The sequence below is a fragment of the Macadamia integrifolia genome, chromosome 2 (assembly GCF_013358625.1).
Source record: "Macadamia integrifolia cultivar HAES 741 chromosome 2, SCU_Mint_v3, whole genome shotgun sequence".
Taxonomy (NCBI): Eukaryota; Viridiplantae; Streptophyta; class Magnoliopsida; order Proteales; family Proteaceae; genus Macadamia; species Macadamia integrifolia.
In genome coordinates, this window is record NC_056558.1 from 8,470,731 (window position 1) to 8,488,576 (window position 17,846).

A 17,846-nucleotide genomic window follows, 5' to 3' on the forward strand; every position below is an offset into this window, starting at 1 on the left:
CCCCCCCCCCCCCCCCCCCCACCCAAAAAAAAAAAGCACCCAAGGTGGCATCTCCATGTGAATTACCTGTTAACCCAGTTACTCTCTTGTACTGTGCTTTTTTTATTTTTCTCAGCATGTTTTTCATTAGCTATATTCAGCTAACTAGCTAAGCCTAATTACAAATACTTGGGATCTGCCACACAGAAAGGAACCAGGAAAAAGAAGACAGCATAATGCACAATTGGGGGCGGGCAAGGGAGGGCATCTAGTACATATGGTAATAGCGAAATGCATCCAGACCTAAAACTACCAAAAATATTTAAAATTTAAAAGATCCCACTTCAGGATTTTCAACCATAGGTAGTTATTACATTTTTTCCAGTAGATGCACCAGAAATAATTGATATTAGATTCTTGCCAATCATATGCCCAGAAACAAATAGCATCAGATCAAATGTCATGACTCAGGACATCCTAAAAATAAAGCAGGCAATTAAAATAAAGAGTACACTAAACAGAAACAGGAGATACCTCGTTCAACCGTTCAGCATCCTGCATTTTTTGCAGCATCCAGCGGTCAATCAGCATCTTATTTTCAGCCTCTGCATTTTTAGCTTTCAGTGTCAACTCTTCAAGTTGCGCCCTAAGTGCCTGGTTCTCACTAACAACCAAGTCTAGAGCTTTTGTCTTTTCTTCTAAAATCTCCTTTAATTGAGAGCATTCCTCTCTGTAGAAAATATAAAGATTAAATCATTCACACAACACCTTAAAATCTGAAGAACATATTCCCTCTTGTTGATAAATTATAAGTACACAACCTTGCTTGCGTAACCTCATTTTGCAGATTAGTAACTACTGCTTCTTTCTCTTGAACCAGTGCTTTTGATGTTCTGCACTCCGCTACTTCTACCACAAGCTGCTCAGACAATCTTGATTGAGCTTTGTAACATTGTTGAAGTTCCAGTTCAAGGTTTTCTGCTTTCTCTTTCCATTCTGATCCCTAGAAGGACATCCATTAACTCAATCATAAAGTTCAAAAGTACAGAAAGATCAAAGAAAGCCCAAAATTACATATAAAACGTATAATTCCAAACCACTAAAATGAAGGGGGGGGAAGCCCAAGAAGAAGCATCCTTCCTGTGACCAACAGTATTGACAATCAAACTGACTGTGCCAGACTCAATCTAAAGACGTTCCAAAATGGATTTACTAACATGTTCCCTTCATACTGAAGTGGAAAAGAATCAGGAAAGATAAGAGTGCTTGCTATTACTAATGGAAAAAACAGGTGTTCCACATGGTCCACCTACTGATATCATTTTTAGAACCTCGGAAAAAATATAAATCAGCGAGAGAGATTAAAAGGGGAGGGTGGTTTGGACTTTGGGTATATATTACTAACAAAATATGTGCCTTTTGATACAATAGTCCTTATGGATGAGACCTTGTAGGTTATTAGTTTTCTAAACATCATAATTCAGGTAGGATACATCTCTGTAATTGCATATGAGGTGAACTCCATAACCAACTTGAAGGACCAATGACCAGACAAAGGGGTTACTTGCCAAAACTGTGCTGATAAGAACTCCTTTGCGTTCGCCATTAAGGGTAGTCTTCCAATCTTCTTTAAAATCAGATATGAAGAAGCCATGAGCTCACATGACTGATCCCAACAAAAACCTTGGTATTTCAATCTGAAATATTAAGGAAGGTATATAGGCAAGTGTTTGAAGTGGATTAATTTATTCTGGCCAAGAGTTGGACATCCATAGGAGTAGGCTACTCAAATTAAATATGTCTATACTTGATGATTAATAACATGAATAAAAATAGGGTATCCCTTCACTATTTGAATGTGTGACATGGTATATTGGGACATTTCTGCAAATATCTAACTCGAAATTTCGAACTATCGGGTGGAGGCATTCACAGGTATATGAGGGGACATAAGGCCTCAGGAGTAATCGATGAAGGATTATTCTCCCAACACTCCCCCTCACGAGTAGGCATGACAGAACTGCATACATGTGCAGATGAACATTGAACAGAGGCATGTCTGGACTCCGGAGACACCTGCAGCAGGACTGGAGAAACCCTACCCTGATATCATGTAAATATCCACATAAAAGCTCGAACTATCGGGTGGAGAGACTCACAGGTATATGAGGGAACAGAAGGCCTGAAGGGTAACCGATGTGTGACTGTTCTCCCAACAATTTAAACAACTTCTAGTAAAAGAAAATAATAAACATCTAATTGATAAAGTAAGCAACCCCGAAAACACAAGGATTAATCAAGTATGAGTCACACGACTCACACCCCACATATGCTAAGAACTATCCAGAAGTACTTTAAGGAAAACAGAACGATAAGTTTTGGCCCATTGTGATTTGCATGACCTAATAGAGAAGTTGCAATGTGTGGTTAACTCCAATTTCTCATTGAAAGAAAATAAACAGGATGAGCGACACAATAAAAGCTTTTTCTATTAAATCATATTCACCATGTCGACTGAGCCCTCGATTAAAGCGAATTTCAAATCTGATATCAAATCTAATTCCTATTCTTCGTTTATGCCTCAAAAATGAAGATTGTTCATTTGCTGTTCCTTCAAAAGTAACAATAAGCATAGAATTTGCAGAAGAAAACCTGGGAAAGGAAAGGCCTGGAGATGGCGATGAAAGCCGGAGCATGAGCACCTTCCTCGAGCAGATGCCGCTTTCGTAGCGCCTTCACAGCGTGCTTAATAGCGTCCACTGCGATTTCATCCGAAGACCTGAAATCCAACAACCCTATCATTCTTTGTTTTTTCTCTTTCTTCTGTCGAATAAAAAGAGAGGAGGGGATGGATCAAAAGATGAAATTCTTATCGATCATTAGAACTCAGTCTGACATGTTGATCGGGAATCGACGAAAATCAACCAGTGGCTTTCAGTCATTCAGACTTGAGATTTCGGAGAGGAGTTTGCGGTCACCGAAAGAAGAGGTGTGCAAGCTAGAACCTCGATGACCTCCGAGCTCAGACGTTCCGAAGGAGAGAGCTTGAGTCAATAAGCAAAAGGATAGAAGAAATTCGAAACTCCCCGAATTACGCAGCATCGATGATTGCGTGGTTGAAGGGGAAATTTAATTGACCAATGTACCCCCTTAAATCCACAATGCCAACAACACTCGACAAGGTTGGTCAGCCGAATGAGTCCACCGATTTAAGGATTCGGATCTTCTCCAATGACATATCAACCACTTGATGCTGCGTGCCTATGTGTTGCGATGGGTGCATATATCTGATTAGAGAGTAATTGAAAAGAACTTAAGAAGAGCAGAATCCTCAATTTAAGGCCCAACACCATTTATGCCTAGTTAGGTGACCAGGCCTAGTAGGCTTAAAGTACTATGATTTGAAACAGATTAATTGACTAACTGAGTTATAAATGGACCCTGAACGGACCATAAATGGATTATAATCAGGTTAAATGGGCTTAAAAGGACTAATTTCGTTATAAACAGTAAGTTTATTGATCCATCATAGTATTCGATCAATTCTAAGCAGTTAATCATTGGGCCAATATCGTACACTAAAATTACCCCCACTGAACATCTGCTAGTATTGCCTTAATGTTTGAACGTATCTCTTAGGAGGTCATTTGTCTATACTTCAAGATCTTCTTGGGTTCAAATCCTTGAGATGAATAATGAGTGATGAATGATAGTGAGGATTCGACGGTTGGGAGGGTCCTAGCATGCATCCCAACCGTTGAATTCTCACTACCAATCATTATTTCACCGTAAATGATTTTTTTTCCCCATACCTTCTATTCCTCATTTAGTGCAGATAACGTAATCAACTATTATAGATGACAAAAAAAAAATGATCAAAATTTGACTCAAATGACAAAATGGACAAGTGGATGATGCATAACAGTCCATTCAAAATAAAATCAATAGCCTGGACAAGGTGATAAGGTTCCACATGCTCGAGTTGGACCATTAATCATGCGACCAATGAAAAGGCTAATCTATTAAACTAATGGTTTTTCAAAATAGCCGATATGGCCCCTCATGTTGCTAAATTAAAACCATTCATGTTTTTTTTTTTTTTTTTTTTCTCTTGTCCATACAAAAGTACAAGACGAATCATTTAACGAGACTTTTGCCTGAAGAGGGTGCTTGCCGGGGTCTATAGCTATTAATGGATTGGATTGTAGGAAAGACCCAATATGAGAAGGGTCCGTTGTGGTTGTAATACAATTTGATTATGATACTAAATCCCATAGTGGTTGAATTCTCGTGTACTGAGTTTCCTCTTGATGTTATTATTTATTAAAGAATAATTCGATAAGTACATGGATCAAATTTGGATCCTTCACGACACGATTTGTTAAAGATTCAGTTAGAACTCAAGATTCTTTATAATATAAGAAATGGTTTTTTGTCCAAGAGCATGACATACACCAATATTCCATGTGCCTATCTCTCTTTTCCCCAAGACATGAAATAGATATGTTTTTCACATGAAGGTGAGATAGAGACATACACATGGGTGTTTATGTAGGCCATGCTATGGGACGGAGTTCTTTATCCTCTATGATGTATATAATTATCAAAAGAAAGGGCCAAAGCCACTTTTGAATTCGGAAATATATTTCGAGCGAACATTCTTATCATATTATTTTCTTTAAAATACAATGAAGTTCCTCCTCCAAACTTCTATCATCCACCATACATTCCTATCATAGATTATTTTTTTATTTAATGCGATACTGGATATTGTAAATGATTGCGATGTCAATAAAATAATATTATTGAATTATAAGTTACGTATTGATAATTTAACACTTCATTTTAGGATGATTATTGCAAAACAATCAATTTATTTATTTGTAGATTATTTTCATTCTTTCTAGCTTCGAAGGCTTGTGTGTAAAGGTGATTAGGCCTTACTATTATGATCAGGGGTGATCCGTTGCTGGTGATGTCAGGAGGTGTTTCTCTCCTCTGCCATAGAGGGTGAAGCTCTCGCCCCACATTCTAGACTCTTGGAATGCATATCTTTTTGCCTGTCTCATGTGGAAGATGAGTCTGACTACTTTGATCTTATTAGGTTGCTTGAGAACCCATCATCTGGTTCCCCCTTTTGTTGCGCCAATCTAGTATTTATGATATTCGTCTTTTACGTAATCACTTTCAATCGATAATTTTACCGTCATTCATAGGAAATCTAACTCTGTCACAGATTCCTCAGCTCGGAGAGCCCTGTTGATTTTGTATGAAACAGTTCCCTCCATTCAGTGTCTGATGGAGAACTATAATCCTTCATCTCCCTGTTTCACACTTCCAAATGATTTGTCTGCTTAAAAAAAAAAAAAAAAAAACCAAATGCTCCAAAACGTATTGTGGTGATTAATGTTTCCATGGTGTCCAATCTGGTAATTTTGCCCAAAAAAGGAGGGTAGTGCGTTGGCGACTTCCTCAAGTCCACCCACGATGTGCTGTAGTTTTATTAGTCAAAACTGTCAAATATCAACACACGCACGGCTCGGGGAACATGAGTCGTGCTTTGGATTGGCGCGAACCTAGAGAGATTTGCCGGTGGATGGTGACCTTTAACAGGAAAAAGGAAGAGAAAAGTAGCCAGGGGTTGAACGTTGAACTTTGAACTTTGAACTCTCGGTCCAATTTATGAAGATTGCGCGCCTCAGTGGTGCTCGGCGCACTTTCACACTTTCCAAACCGCCGGCGACAATTGAACCTCGCAGCACTGCGGCGCACATAGTCATTAGGGCATTCTCTGCCCGTAAGTTCATCTCCATCTCCTCTAGTGGAATAAGCAGGAACACTTTCTCTGTTTCGAGGCACAGACGCACAGCTTTATTTTCAGCAGAAACATCGAGATGTTAATCTTTTTTTTTTCCCTCCAGAGAATCGAAAAAGAATGAGGACTGGGAGTTCTTTGCATTAACTTTTAAATGCTTATATATGCTTAAGAGAAATCACTTCCTTTTGAGTTCTTAGTTTTGGCTCTAAGATACGTTACTCGGAAGAGACTGAAATTGCAGGGGGGAACGCGTCGTTTTGTTTCTTAAACGGATAACAATTTATTTTTCGTGTTTGTACTGCATCTTGTTACTGCTGGTATGAAGTGTTCTAATTGTTTTATTGTTTCAGCTGTATCTGTATCTCAACCAGCTTATTCAATTGGTTGATAATTATGAATTGTAAATACTAGGCAGCAGTCGCATTGTTTATTAGCTAAATACATTCGGCTGGTTTCTTTTGACTAAATTTATATTATAGACGTAGAAGGTTAATGTTTAGCTTAACACTTTTTGCTGCAAATTGGTTTATTTTCTTTTCATATTTTTCTTATTTATTGTTTAGTGACAGTTTCAAAGGGTACGAAATTTGATCCCAAAATGGCGCTTAGTTTTGAGGTAAATTTTTAATCATGCATTTGCATCCTATATAAATGCATTACAGTTAAATTTTCTTCTCAATTAAAGCACTTTATAGAGTTTCATGCAGTCAAGAGTTTCATGCAGTCAAAAGTTGCAATAGAAGAGTAGATCACTTATTGAACTGTTGAAGAAATTTTACATCAGGCACATGTTCAATGCCACATATCGGACAGCCCCTGGCATTTTGTTTATGTTTTATCTGATTATATTCAATATTATAAATGACTATGGACTCTTACATATTGCATATTAGCCTGCTTTCAAAATTTACAGTTGCTAATCATAACCGGCATTCATCTCATCTTTCCGTGTTTATGATGCATGCTATATTTAGGAAAAACTCGCATCCTTGCTGATGTTTTCTAAAACACACATTCCCTAATCTTTAGTTGAAGAGTACATGGATTATTTATAGGCTTTTGGGCTCTCTGCTACTGTGAAAACCTAAGACTCAAACAATAGGACTGATAACTGACCTCAGAAATTCTATCATGGTTTTGATGCCCATATTTTTGCCATGACTCTCACAAATCATATTGGTTTGTAAGTTGTTTGGTTCTTTAGATTTTTAACTGAGAAAGTTTTTTGGTGGTACCGGTATCAAGCAAATAGGCTAGTTTTGGTATCTAACATAATGCATATAGAAAAGGGATGGGGATACAACTAAAAAATAGACTAATCTAAAAGATTCAAAACAAAAGAAGAGAAAAGTTATATATTAGTCTATTGGATTTGTGTACTGCTCAACTTCTTTTGCATTGGTGTGGTCCTCTGAATCCACTGATGGTTTGATGTGGACCCCACTCAAGAAACTCCTCATTGAAACTTTATATATCTTCTCGTCACCAACTTGCAAATGCATGGCTCTCTTTTGTCCCGTAGCAGCAAGAACAGCAATAGTTAATATAAGTTAGCCTGAGCATCCTGTGTAAAGCACAAAGAAAATAGTGAATCTTCCTCTTTCCTCAAAACAAGAACTCTCTCATCTATTTTGCATGTTATGTGATACAATCAATTGTTGTATTATATGTATATCATTTACTTACGCACAACGGTGAGATCATGAGGCCTATGGTACATGCTTAAACATTTTGAAACATTGATTTAGACCTGAAGCTTTGATCTTTCATGATCAAAGATTAATTCCCACTACTTTATGTCCATTATGGATGAGCTCCAAGTGATGAACCAGCTACTGAACCCAATAATCTCTCTGACTTATGTTCCTAACAGTGATGAATGGTCTTTGTATCTCTATTCTTTGGTTTGTGGTTTGTGGTTTGATTTCTTTTTTCTTTTTTTATAAATTCTGCAGGTATTGGGCAGGTTCAATCGCGCTCGTGCTGCTCAACTGACACTTCCTCATTGGGTGTGCCAGACGCCCCTATTTATGCCTGTAGGCACACAAGGTTAGTGTTTCAATTACCTCACTTTCCCTTCTCTGAGTGCATAAAATGGAGCAGGTCAGATCCAAGATCCACTTCGACCCACATACATATTGTTAGAGTATATGAGTCAATTCTTTACGCATTTAAAGCAGATTACAATCTTAAGATCAGATGCACTTTAGAGATAGGGTTGAGCTCAGGTTAAATGCATCAAATCTTTTTCTGGGTTCGGATCTGTACTTGGGTCCTTTCGTGAAAGAGGTTTAGTATCTTTTATATGAGGTTAATCTAGTATTTAGTATATATCCAGATCTAACCCAGATCTGTGCTCCATATTTGGAAACCAATTGAATTTTGGATTGATATGCGTCCACCATTACTGCTGAGCAGAGCTAAACCCGACCTAAACCCAAGCTGGATCTTTTGGTGAAACTTTTGACCTGGACTTGGATCTATGTTGATGTGATCTGAGTCTGACCTGTATTATACTGTATTCTCTCTTGTTAGCTCATAACAAATATGTATTACCAATTCTTTGAAGGTGTTACATTTAATTATTTACCTTACTGTAGTTGAATTAAGTTAGCAATTGGCAAATGATGACCTAATCAATTTAGTATGGTATATCGTTATAAGTTGTTATTTCCCATAGTTTAAAATTTTGATTTTGGTTGAAATTTGACCAAAACCTTGTATGTTTTGGCGAAAGTTTTAGGTGGTCATTGCAGTGGTCAAATGGTCATATTTTAACTCGAAACTCCAACAAAACCCTAGTTAAGCATCTCTAAATATAATTGAACCTTTAGATTGTAAAAAACACAAACGAAGGCAGTTTGGATTGGGACCCTAGGTTACTACTGTACACTGTAGCATACTGTAAGTCGAGATCAATAGATCTCACTACTAGCGATAGATGGTGGGGGCTGTCTCTCCCTTTAATTTTTCTGATTGTTCCAGTTATGTCCCTGGTTGTCTTGAGGTCATTATATATTGATGAAGTGGGGGTTATAACATATTGTTGTAACTCCCAACAGGTTACACACCCATCGATTCTCTCTTCCTTCTTCTTCTTCTAATATTTACACATACTATATCCTTTCTCTTATATAACCTATTCAACATATAATTTAGTTCTAGAAAATGCAACATTCAATAAATGCAATTGAATGTGAATTAAGAATGAAGAAAAACTATTTAATGGTACACCAGCGTCAGAAAATGTCATCTTAAACACTTAACCCCTATGCCTATGTCAGTACAATTGTTAACCATATTTATTTTCAAATTTTGTTTAAAAAAAATCAATTTTTTAAAAATAATTTAAAAACAGAAAATTAAATCTGACTTGGGTGAAGTTGTAGATTGGCTAGCGGGTCTAACATATAAAAGATTGAAGGTCAACCGCTAAATTTTTTATACTTTTTTTTTTTTTGCAAAAAATAATTTCACGGAAAAAGGGTATACCTTCAAATTGGAATTTTGCAAAAATCTTAAATCTGGTAAATTTTCGATGTAGATGCATTGTAGTAGTTCCCAATACCATGTTCTACAAGAAATGCAGGTGTTTTGGCAGAAAAATCATGAAATCCGGGGTTTTTTGGGCTTTTCCCCTTCTTATAGTCGAAACACATGAAATCAATGAAATGGGTTGTTCGATTGGAATTGTGATTTATAATACTGTTCAGTACTGTGTCACCAAAAATGTGGAAATGGTACTGAAATTTTGGTCAAAACATTGCATTTATATTGAGTTGACATGGGTTTCATGATGCAGAGCTCAAACAGTACCAGCATAGGAGAAAGAACCAAGCCTAAAACTAGACTTGGTTCTCGTTCTAGCAAAGCCCTACAACCAACATGTGTAGATGTTTTTTAGAAGATTGAATAAAGATTTGAGTGGGCCCTATGTGATTTGCATGGAGATGAAATCAAGGTTCGAAATTTCGTTTCATTTCGTTTCGTTTCAGTGGGTTCAGAAACTGAAATTTCAGCCGAAATTGTGTATTTTTTTTTCAGTTGACAGTTTTGGTGGTCAAACAGCCATATTTTGACCTGAAATTTGGTGGATAACTTATTTTAAGGTTAATAAACATGCTTAGAACATAAAAATGCAAAAATATTAGGACATGACATTGTTTTAGAGTTGCAACTTTGTTTGGCAGCAACCGTCGAACTGTTCTAAAAATTTTACCTGGTTTTGGAGAAAGAACTTTACCTTTCCTAAGCTTTGAATGTGTAGATCTTGTAGGAGTCCAATGGAAGTCAAAAATGTGTGATGATGTGGCTAATTAGAGGCTCGTTGGAGTGTTTTTCCTTCAAAATATGCAAATGGAACCGAAACCACCTTGACAGGCAAGACAGAGTTGAAATTTCGACCGAGATATGGTATTTATAACACATGAAATGTACTGAGAGTCTGAGATAGGCGAGATACTGAAACGATACCGAAATTTTGTACAAATATTATTTCGAGCCTTATTTTGTTTCGGCTAAAAAAAAAAAACCAAAATTTCGAACCATGGATGAAATTATCTAGAAGATTTCTGTTAGATCTACTACTATTTTAGTTTCTATTTTGTAATATTTGATATTTCCTTTATTCTATTTTCTAATTTTGTAATAGAATTAGTTGCTCATTCAATAGCAATTTAGGAGTTGCTATTTTAGTTTTTTTTTTTTTTTTTTGGTGTGTGTGTGTGTAATATAAATTGAATCTTTTTTCTAGATGAGTTGTTATTTCTTAGAGTTACTTATTTTGTAGTAAAAAACATAATATAAATAAAGCAAAGGAGGCACAACCCCTTATGAATCAAGATATTTAGAAATTGGGGTTTTCACCTCTTTTGGTCAGTGGTGCCCAAAGTGAACAATATTGTGGCTTGGTGTGGGTTTCAGGCATTATAAGTGGTATCAGAATGGACTCTGATAGCGTGTGGGGACACAGTGGGGATGCTATGCCATAAGAGGATTGAGATTGTCACACTTAAGAAATGGCCTGGATCCGGTGAACCCCATAGAGTTGGGCAAGAAATGGGAGAGACATTGAGAGGGGCTTCTCTTTAGTCCTACATCGGCTAATTTGAAGAGACTGGGCTAGTTGATAACCTCTAACACCCCTTCTATAGTCACAATGTGTTTTAAAGCAGTGAGGCCCATGGGCTAAAGTGGACAATATTGTGGCTTGGTATGGGGTTGAGGCATTACAAATAGGCTATCCTTGGACTGTGGTGATACAGTTCTACCTCTTGATGGTGATTCCACTCCCACAAGCTTTGGTGGTGATTCCAAAGTTATATACTTTCTTACTTCATCTTCTCAAGTTCTAGCAAGCATATCAGGTCCTGAGTGGGTGTTTTCTAAGACTTTCTGAAACTCTATATTCTGTTCTTAATATTGATGTCCCTATATGCGAACTTGTTTTGATTGATCTCTCATTAGTTTACTTGTTTGGGATCGATTCTGCATTAGTTCAGTTCAACTCATCACGAAACCAAATAATTTGCGAATTTTTTTAGTCATTTCGATTGAATCTCCAACCATGGTTCTTCCTTATCTTTACCTTTTTTTATCCTATTTTAATTTATTTAATGAATATATCTATGAACTATAATCGATCTAAACAAGTAATAGTTCATCAAAAGTTTTTTTTTTTTTTTTGGGAGGGGGGGCGTGGAGGAACAAATTGAGACATCTAATGCAGTAAATGAAGAAAGAAAATTTTCTATTTGCCATCGGCATCCTTTGGCAGACTTTGTACATGATATCGTTCTCTGTAGAAATTAGAAATATTTTTTCTTGTTGAAATTAACTTTATTATTTGACCTATGTATATCAAAAAATGTTGATTATATACTGCTGTATGAAATGTCTAATTACCATATGCATGTAATTATGTCAATTGTTATTTTGATTCTTACAGGGACAATAAAAGGATTAACAACAAGCCAACTTGAGGAAATTGGTTGCCAACTAATACTTGGGAACACATACCATTTGGCGCTTCGTCCAAGTTCGGAGCTTATTGATGAATTGGGGGGTCTTCACAAATTTATGAATTGGCAAAGAGCATTGCTTACTGACTCTGGTGGCTTTCAAATGGTTGTGTATCTTTATTTGATTCATTCCTTTATCTCTTGCCGGACTTGTTGTGAAATTACTCCTTTATTCCTTACTATGTTCCTTAAGGCTATATTTGGATGCCAAGAAAAGAAAAGAAAATAGTACAAAAAACATAATTACACAATGATTTTTTATGTGTCTATCTACAACAACAACAACAAACTCAGCTTCATCTCAACTTAATGGGGTCGGCTACATAGATCCAAGCAAAACAAAGTAGGTAAAGACTGAGGTGTAAACTGAACAGGGGGATGAAGAGATGAGAAAAGAGGGATAAGAAATGGCATGAGAAATGAAAATGAAAAAGACATAAGAGAGATAAAGAATGCAAGGTGAAAAATGAAAGATGAAAGTAAGAGGAAAGAGGACAGCACAACAAGCTGGGAGAAGCGCAACTATATGGGGTCGGTTGCATGGATCCTTGCTCTCCAATAAGCTCTATCCGAGGACATACTTGGTACAAGACCCAAACCATGCATGCTATTTCTCACAACTTCTCCTATGGTCCTTTTAGGCCTGCCCCTAGCTCTTTAGCTCCTTTAATCTGAACATATGACTCCTTCTTACCGGGGTGTCTCTAGGCTTCTGTTGAACATGACCATACCATCTCAAATGACTTTCTCGAAGCGTATCGTTGATTGAGCAACCCCAAATCAACTTTAATACATTCATTCCATACTTTATCTTCCTAGTTTTTCCGTACATCCATTTTAACATCCTCCACAAAGCTTCGCAATAAGACACTTCTTAACAGCCCAACATTCCGCCCTATACATCATGGCCTATCGTACAATAGTCCTATAGAACTTTCCTTTAAGCTTTAAAGGGATACGTCAGTCACACAGTATTCCGGTCGCACCTCTCCCCTTCATCTATCTCACTTTGAATCCAAACATCATCCTCTATGTCACCTTCGTTGTTTATAATTGATCTCATTTATCTATAATAGTCACCTTGCGGTACTTCTCTTCCCTCAATTTTCACTATCATTATCCATCACCTCATATACTCCGTCTTCATTCTTCTAATCTTAAAGCCTCTTGTTTCCAAGGTTGATCTACGTAGCTTTAACTTAGCGTCAATCCCAGTTGTTGTTTCATCCACCAAAACACTATCATCGGCAAAGTGCACACATCACGAGACCTCATCTTGAATGCTCTTGGTTAGCTCTTCCAATATAAATGCAAATATATAAGGGCTTAAGGCTGATCCCTGATGTAACCTAATTGCAATTGAGAATTTCCTTGCCTTGACCTCCCACGGATCTCACATTAGTCACCATGCCCGCATACGTATCCTTAATTACATCCACATTTTTACTTGACACCCCTCTTTTCACTGGAACAATGTCTTTCATTGCCCTGACAGTTAGCCGGAAGGGTAAAAAGCACACTTTGTGAGGATTTTCCACATGGCTAGAGTATTCTGGATCTCGGTTGATTCTTTGCATCCTCTATAGTCTCTGGGTTTGGATACTGAATTAGTGATAACAACCCCAAGTAAAAAGGTTAAAATTTTACTTACTTGAATAAATTGTATCAGTTCTGTAATGTTTTTCATCTCTCTGGATTTGTAAGCCAATATTTTATGGTGCTGTATTGCTGTGTTCCTTGTGTCATGATGGTGATGAGTTACTATACAAAAATGTGTATACATGCATTCATTTTTTTACTTTGACTAACTAAAGATTTCCCCTGTATGTGTCTATGCCATGTCAGGTGTCATTGTTGCATTTAGCTGACATTACTGAGAAAGGAGTAACATTTCAGGTATTCTTTAATTCTTTGCGCTTCAGTTGGGAAAGCTCCCTGTGTCATTGTCTTATGTGTCTGTCCACACACAATCACTTACAGATAATTGAAGGGTAAAATTGTCAGTAAAAAATAGAAGATTAAGCATTCTGGGAGGTTTCTATCTGATCCCTCATGGATTTGAAGATGAACTACTATCCCATTTGGCACTCCTTTGTCAGGCCTTGAAACTTTGACCTTAAGGGCGTACCTCATGTTGCACTCTTCTTCCTTTGGTGAATAACTCGTCCTCATTGGTTTATTTATTACGTTTTGTTACACATGGGAGAATTCACCTCTTGGTGCTACTCGTAGTTTTCCTTCAATATACTCCTACTGTCCTACATAGTCTTGCTATTCATCCGTACCAACTTCTTCTTCTTCTTCTTCTTCTTCTTCTTCTTTTTTTTTTTTTTTTTTTTTTTTTTTTTTTAATTTAATGATTTTTGCTATTTCTGTATTCCCAAAATTCAGATCTGTCATTAACCAAACAAAAGACCTCCCTTTCTGCCCAAAATAGTGCTTTTTTCCCTTCCTCTTTGGCTTTCCCTACTTGTTTTACTTCATTCATCTCAGATATGTGGAAGTTTGATTTATTCTCCATATCTTCAGATGTATTCAGTGGATGGCTGACAGATTTGTAAGAGAGCTGATGTATGAGCTGTGCCCACTTATTCCATCTATACTAAGATGGACTTCTCCCCATGATACCCAGATGCTTCATTTTACCTCAAGTACCCATATTAGACATGACATGACATTGATTTGGGTTTGTGCATATGAACCTGATCATTAAAATCCATAGGCTCTTTCTTTCTTCTGATTTCTTGTGGATGGATCATATACCAATTCTTTGGACATACCCAATGTAAACTAATGACTAGAGCATTGTCAAATTTATGCCCTTTTGGCCTAATGTCAGTATTTTGTTAGCATTTTATTACAAATAGAGTTGTTCTCGTGTTATGAGTTCATAATTGCATATTTTTTTCTCGCAGGTTCACTTTTGGATATAAACAATGATTACATCTAGATTAACTTGTTAGCTGACTAAAAAATGGTATGCATGTGATGATGTGTGACATGTGTCCGTGTACCCAATACCTAGTTACGAGATCCACATTAGATGAGTCCCCATGTCCTAAGATTAAACTGTGAGATGCATCACTCACGGAGTTACACCCCACCCCGCACATATTCTAGAGCCCATGTATCTTATGGTTTTAGAGGTATACTGCTGTATATGTTTACATGTGGGAAGTAATATTCCAAGGACCAATACATTCTTTTTATCAATAACTGAATTCATTTGGAAGAATAAAAAACTGAAAGTATTTTGAATTATTGAATATAGGGATACTTCTAACTTTGATAATGTTTTATTATATTCTGTTCAAATTTATTTATATTTGTTTTCATATTTTAGAAATTTATTTTCCTGTTTGTTTGAAATGAAGTGCCTTTTGTGGCAATGCATGATTACTTTTATAATTTACTGCCTTTTTTACCTGCATATGATGTGTTGAATGCTCTTGCCTGATTTCTCACTTTGGGCTTATAATGAATAATCAAAATGTGGTCCTGTTTTGGTATCCCAGGCTTGTGAACTAATACTCCATTTTCTTGAATACAGTCACCTGTTGATGGAAAACCAATGCTTCTAACGCCTGAGGAATCAATAGAAATCCAAGTGGGTATATCTATTTTATGTACGACTTTGAACTGACAATGTTATTAGGCTCTCAGACTTGGTTTTTTTTAGATTAGCTGTCATTAGTGAAGAATCCTCAATTATTATCCAACACTTTTTTATACAAATATTAATGAGGAAAACACTGTTAACATAACCTTGACGTGTTATGCTTGTGACAAAGAGCATAAATAAGACTATCTTTTGGGATAACATACCTTTTGTGTTTCTGTGGCCTCAAACATCTTTCAAGTCATACCAAATGAATTCTTTTGTCATGATCATATGTTTTAGACACAAACAACAATATCTGCTGGTGATGGGCATAAGAAAGAGAAATAACCCTGCTGGTACGCATGCTGCAGGTGTGAAGAACAGAGAGAGGGGGAGAGAGAGAGAGAGAGAGAGAGAGAGAGAGAGAGAGAACAATAGGAGAGATATGAATTTATGGATTGAGTGAACGACCTAAAAATTAACCCAAATAGATAAGAGAAATCTCTTCCTATCACAGGCTAAAAAATAGGAGTCCTCAAACTGACTCATAAACTGGACCTGTGATTGGAGTATCCTAACTCACCCAAACTCTTGAATAATAAATAAAAGGAAAAAGAAGACTTTCTCCTTGTGCAGACCTTGTTTGGGTGGTCCCAAAGGGACCAAAAACTGAAAACTAAATCCAAACTCTGGACCTTATATTATTTTATTCCACTCTCTACAAGTAATATAATGGTAATAAAAGTGAAAGATATAGTGCTGCTGAACTATCTCACGATTTGAACTCTGAGCTGGCCAGATTCATTGAATCTGGACACTGGTGATGGCCCAATTGGTCAGACCAGACTTGAACCAGACTAACCATGATCCTGCATTAATTTGCTTTGTATCCAATTGAGTATTAGATTTTGGGTATTTCTGCAGATGTTGAATGAGACAATTCAGTTTCTGGTTTCCATTTCCTTAGTGACTTCCCATCTTATAACACTGTTTTCAAATTTTTATCTCATGTTTTCTATCTTCTGCCAAAAATTTTTTTTGCAGAATAGAATTGGAGCAGACATCATAATGGCCCTTGATGATGTTGTGAAAACCACCATCACTGGTCCTAGAATTGAGGAGGCTATGTATCGCACTCTTCGTTGGATAGACCGATGTATTGCTGGTAAATATTTATGAGGAAAAAGTAACTAGTTTAAGTATATTTATTCTCTTGGCTCTTCTTGTAGTTAAGAAGAATTCCGTCCCCACCTCCCAATCCAAAGGAAAATACTAATAATAATAAATAGAGAAAAGAAAAGAAAACCAAAGTCTTTACTTCCCTTAGGAGCGTAGTTGTCAAGGTGTCACAACGACCTGTTTCCTTGTGTGTATGGGTGCCAAGAGTTGATCCTGTCAAAAAAGAGGATGGGGTGGGGGAAGAAGAAGAAGAAGAAGAAGAAGAAAAGAAGAAGGGGAGGAAGAAGATGCAACCATGAACTGACATTCATTCCTGAAATGGGCATATATATATATATATATATTTACCAATTATGGCACTTGCCTTGGTTCCAGGCCAGTGCCATGGCTTGCCTTGGCACCATTAGAACTATCTTTATGGTTCACTTAATTTTCTCTGGCCATTTCCTCTTTTAGGCTATGTTTGGTAGCCAAGAGAAGAAAAGAAAAAAGTACAAAAATGAAAATTGTACTTTTTTCTTGGTTTAAAAATTTCTCTGTGCTTAGCATGTCCTCATCCAAGAGAAGGTTCAGTTTTTGAATTTCAAAATTCCCCTTGGGAATTGTGAAGTTTTCTTTTGCTCCCAAAAAAAAAAAAAAATCTTGCCAAAAACACAAGAAAACATGAGAAAATATAAAAACTTTTCTTTTTTTCTCTTCTAATGGTAACCAAACGTACATACTTTTTTTATTTTCTCACCATTTCATTTCTTTTCTTCTCTTGGCTACCAAACATAGCCTTAGTGAATTTGGTTTGGGGTTTTCCAGATGTTTCAAAATTCTTGTGGGATTTTTGTGTGATCGTGTATACAAGTTTTTAACTGCCATTTATTTCCAGTTTTTACTTTTTTGATGATTAACAGCTTTAGTGTTAGAAATCATCAAAGGCAGAGCAATACTCAATGTAGAAGAGATCTGTATGATCTGCTGAAGCAAACTATATAAATCACATCTTTATAAACCTAAACCAGTGAACTTCCACTAACGTGCTTGGAAAACGAGCTTCCAAAACCTGTGGTTTAGTTTGTCATGCACTCGAGGAGAATGGACACTGACACAGTAATCAGTATTAGTATTTAACATGAGTGTGGTGTGTTGGCATTGGTGCATGTGAAGCTTATATGGAAAAGGGGAAAGTTGGTGTGTTTTTTGACATGACAAAACTTAGGAAATGAAGCGTTCTTTTTACGTGGATTCCATGTTGGTTTTT

General features: G+C 36.7%; 2 protein-coding genes across 7 annotated transcripts in view; one reads left to right on the forward strand and one right to left on the reverse strand.

Moving 5' to 3' along the window:
- Nucleotides 1-3,108, reverse strand: part of LOC122067246 (autophagy-related protein 16) — a 7,839-nt gene extending 4,731 nt beyond the window's left edge. The window contains exons 1-4 of one of the 2 annotated variants that reach the window (XM_042631090.1): nt 2,876-3,108; nt 2,632-2,758; nt 801-982; nt 514-709 (exon numbers count right to left, since the gene is read on the reverse strand). In XM_042631090.1, the coding sequence (XP_042487024.1) occupies nt 514-709; nt 801-982; nt 2,632-2,758; nt 2,876-2,877 (507 nt within the window). In that variant the 5' untranslated portion in view covers nt 2,878-3,108. Of the gene's footprint in view, nt 1-513; nt 710-800; nt 983-2,631 lie in introns of both variants that reach the window. The other variant, XM_042631084.1, reaches the window with a different exon arrangement.
- Nucleotides 3,109-4,836: 1,728 nt separating this feature from the next.
- Nucleotides 4,837-17,846, forward strand: part of LOC122090667 (queuine tRNA-ribosyltransferase catalytic subunit 1-like) — a 28,891-nt gene continuing 15,881 nt past the window's right edge. For 3 of the 5 annotated variants that reach the window (XM_042660337.1, XM_042660322.1, XM_042660346.1), the window contains exons 1-7: nt 4,837-5,776; nt 6,361-6,413; nt 7,753-7,846; nt 11,745-11,923; nt 13,663-13,713; nt 15,368-15,424; nt 16,463-16,583. In XM_042660337.1, the coding sequence (XP_042516271.1) occupies nt 5,662-5,776; nt 6,361-6,413; nt 7,753-7,846; nt 11,745-11,923; nt 13,663-13,713; nt 15,368-15,424; nt 16,463-16,583 (670 nt within the window). In that variant the 5' untranslated portion in view covers nt 4,837-5,661. The remainder of the gene's footprint in view (nt 5,777-6,360; nt 6,414-7,752; nt 7,847-11,744; nt 11,924-13,662; nt 13,714-15,367; nt 15,425-16,462; nt 16,584-17,846) is intronic. The other 2 variants (XM_042660331.1, XM_042660355.1) reach the window with 2 other exon arrangements.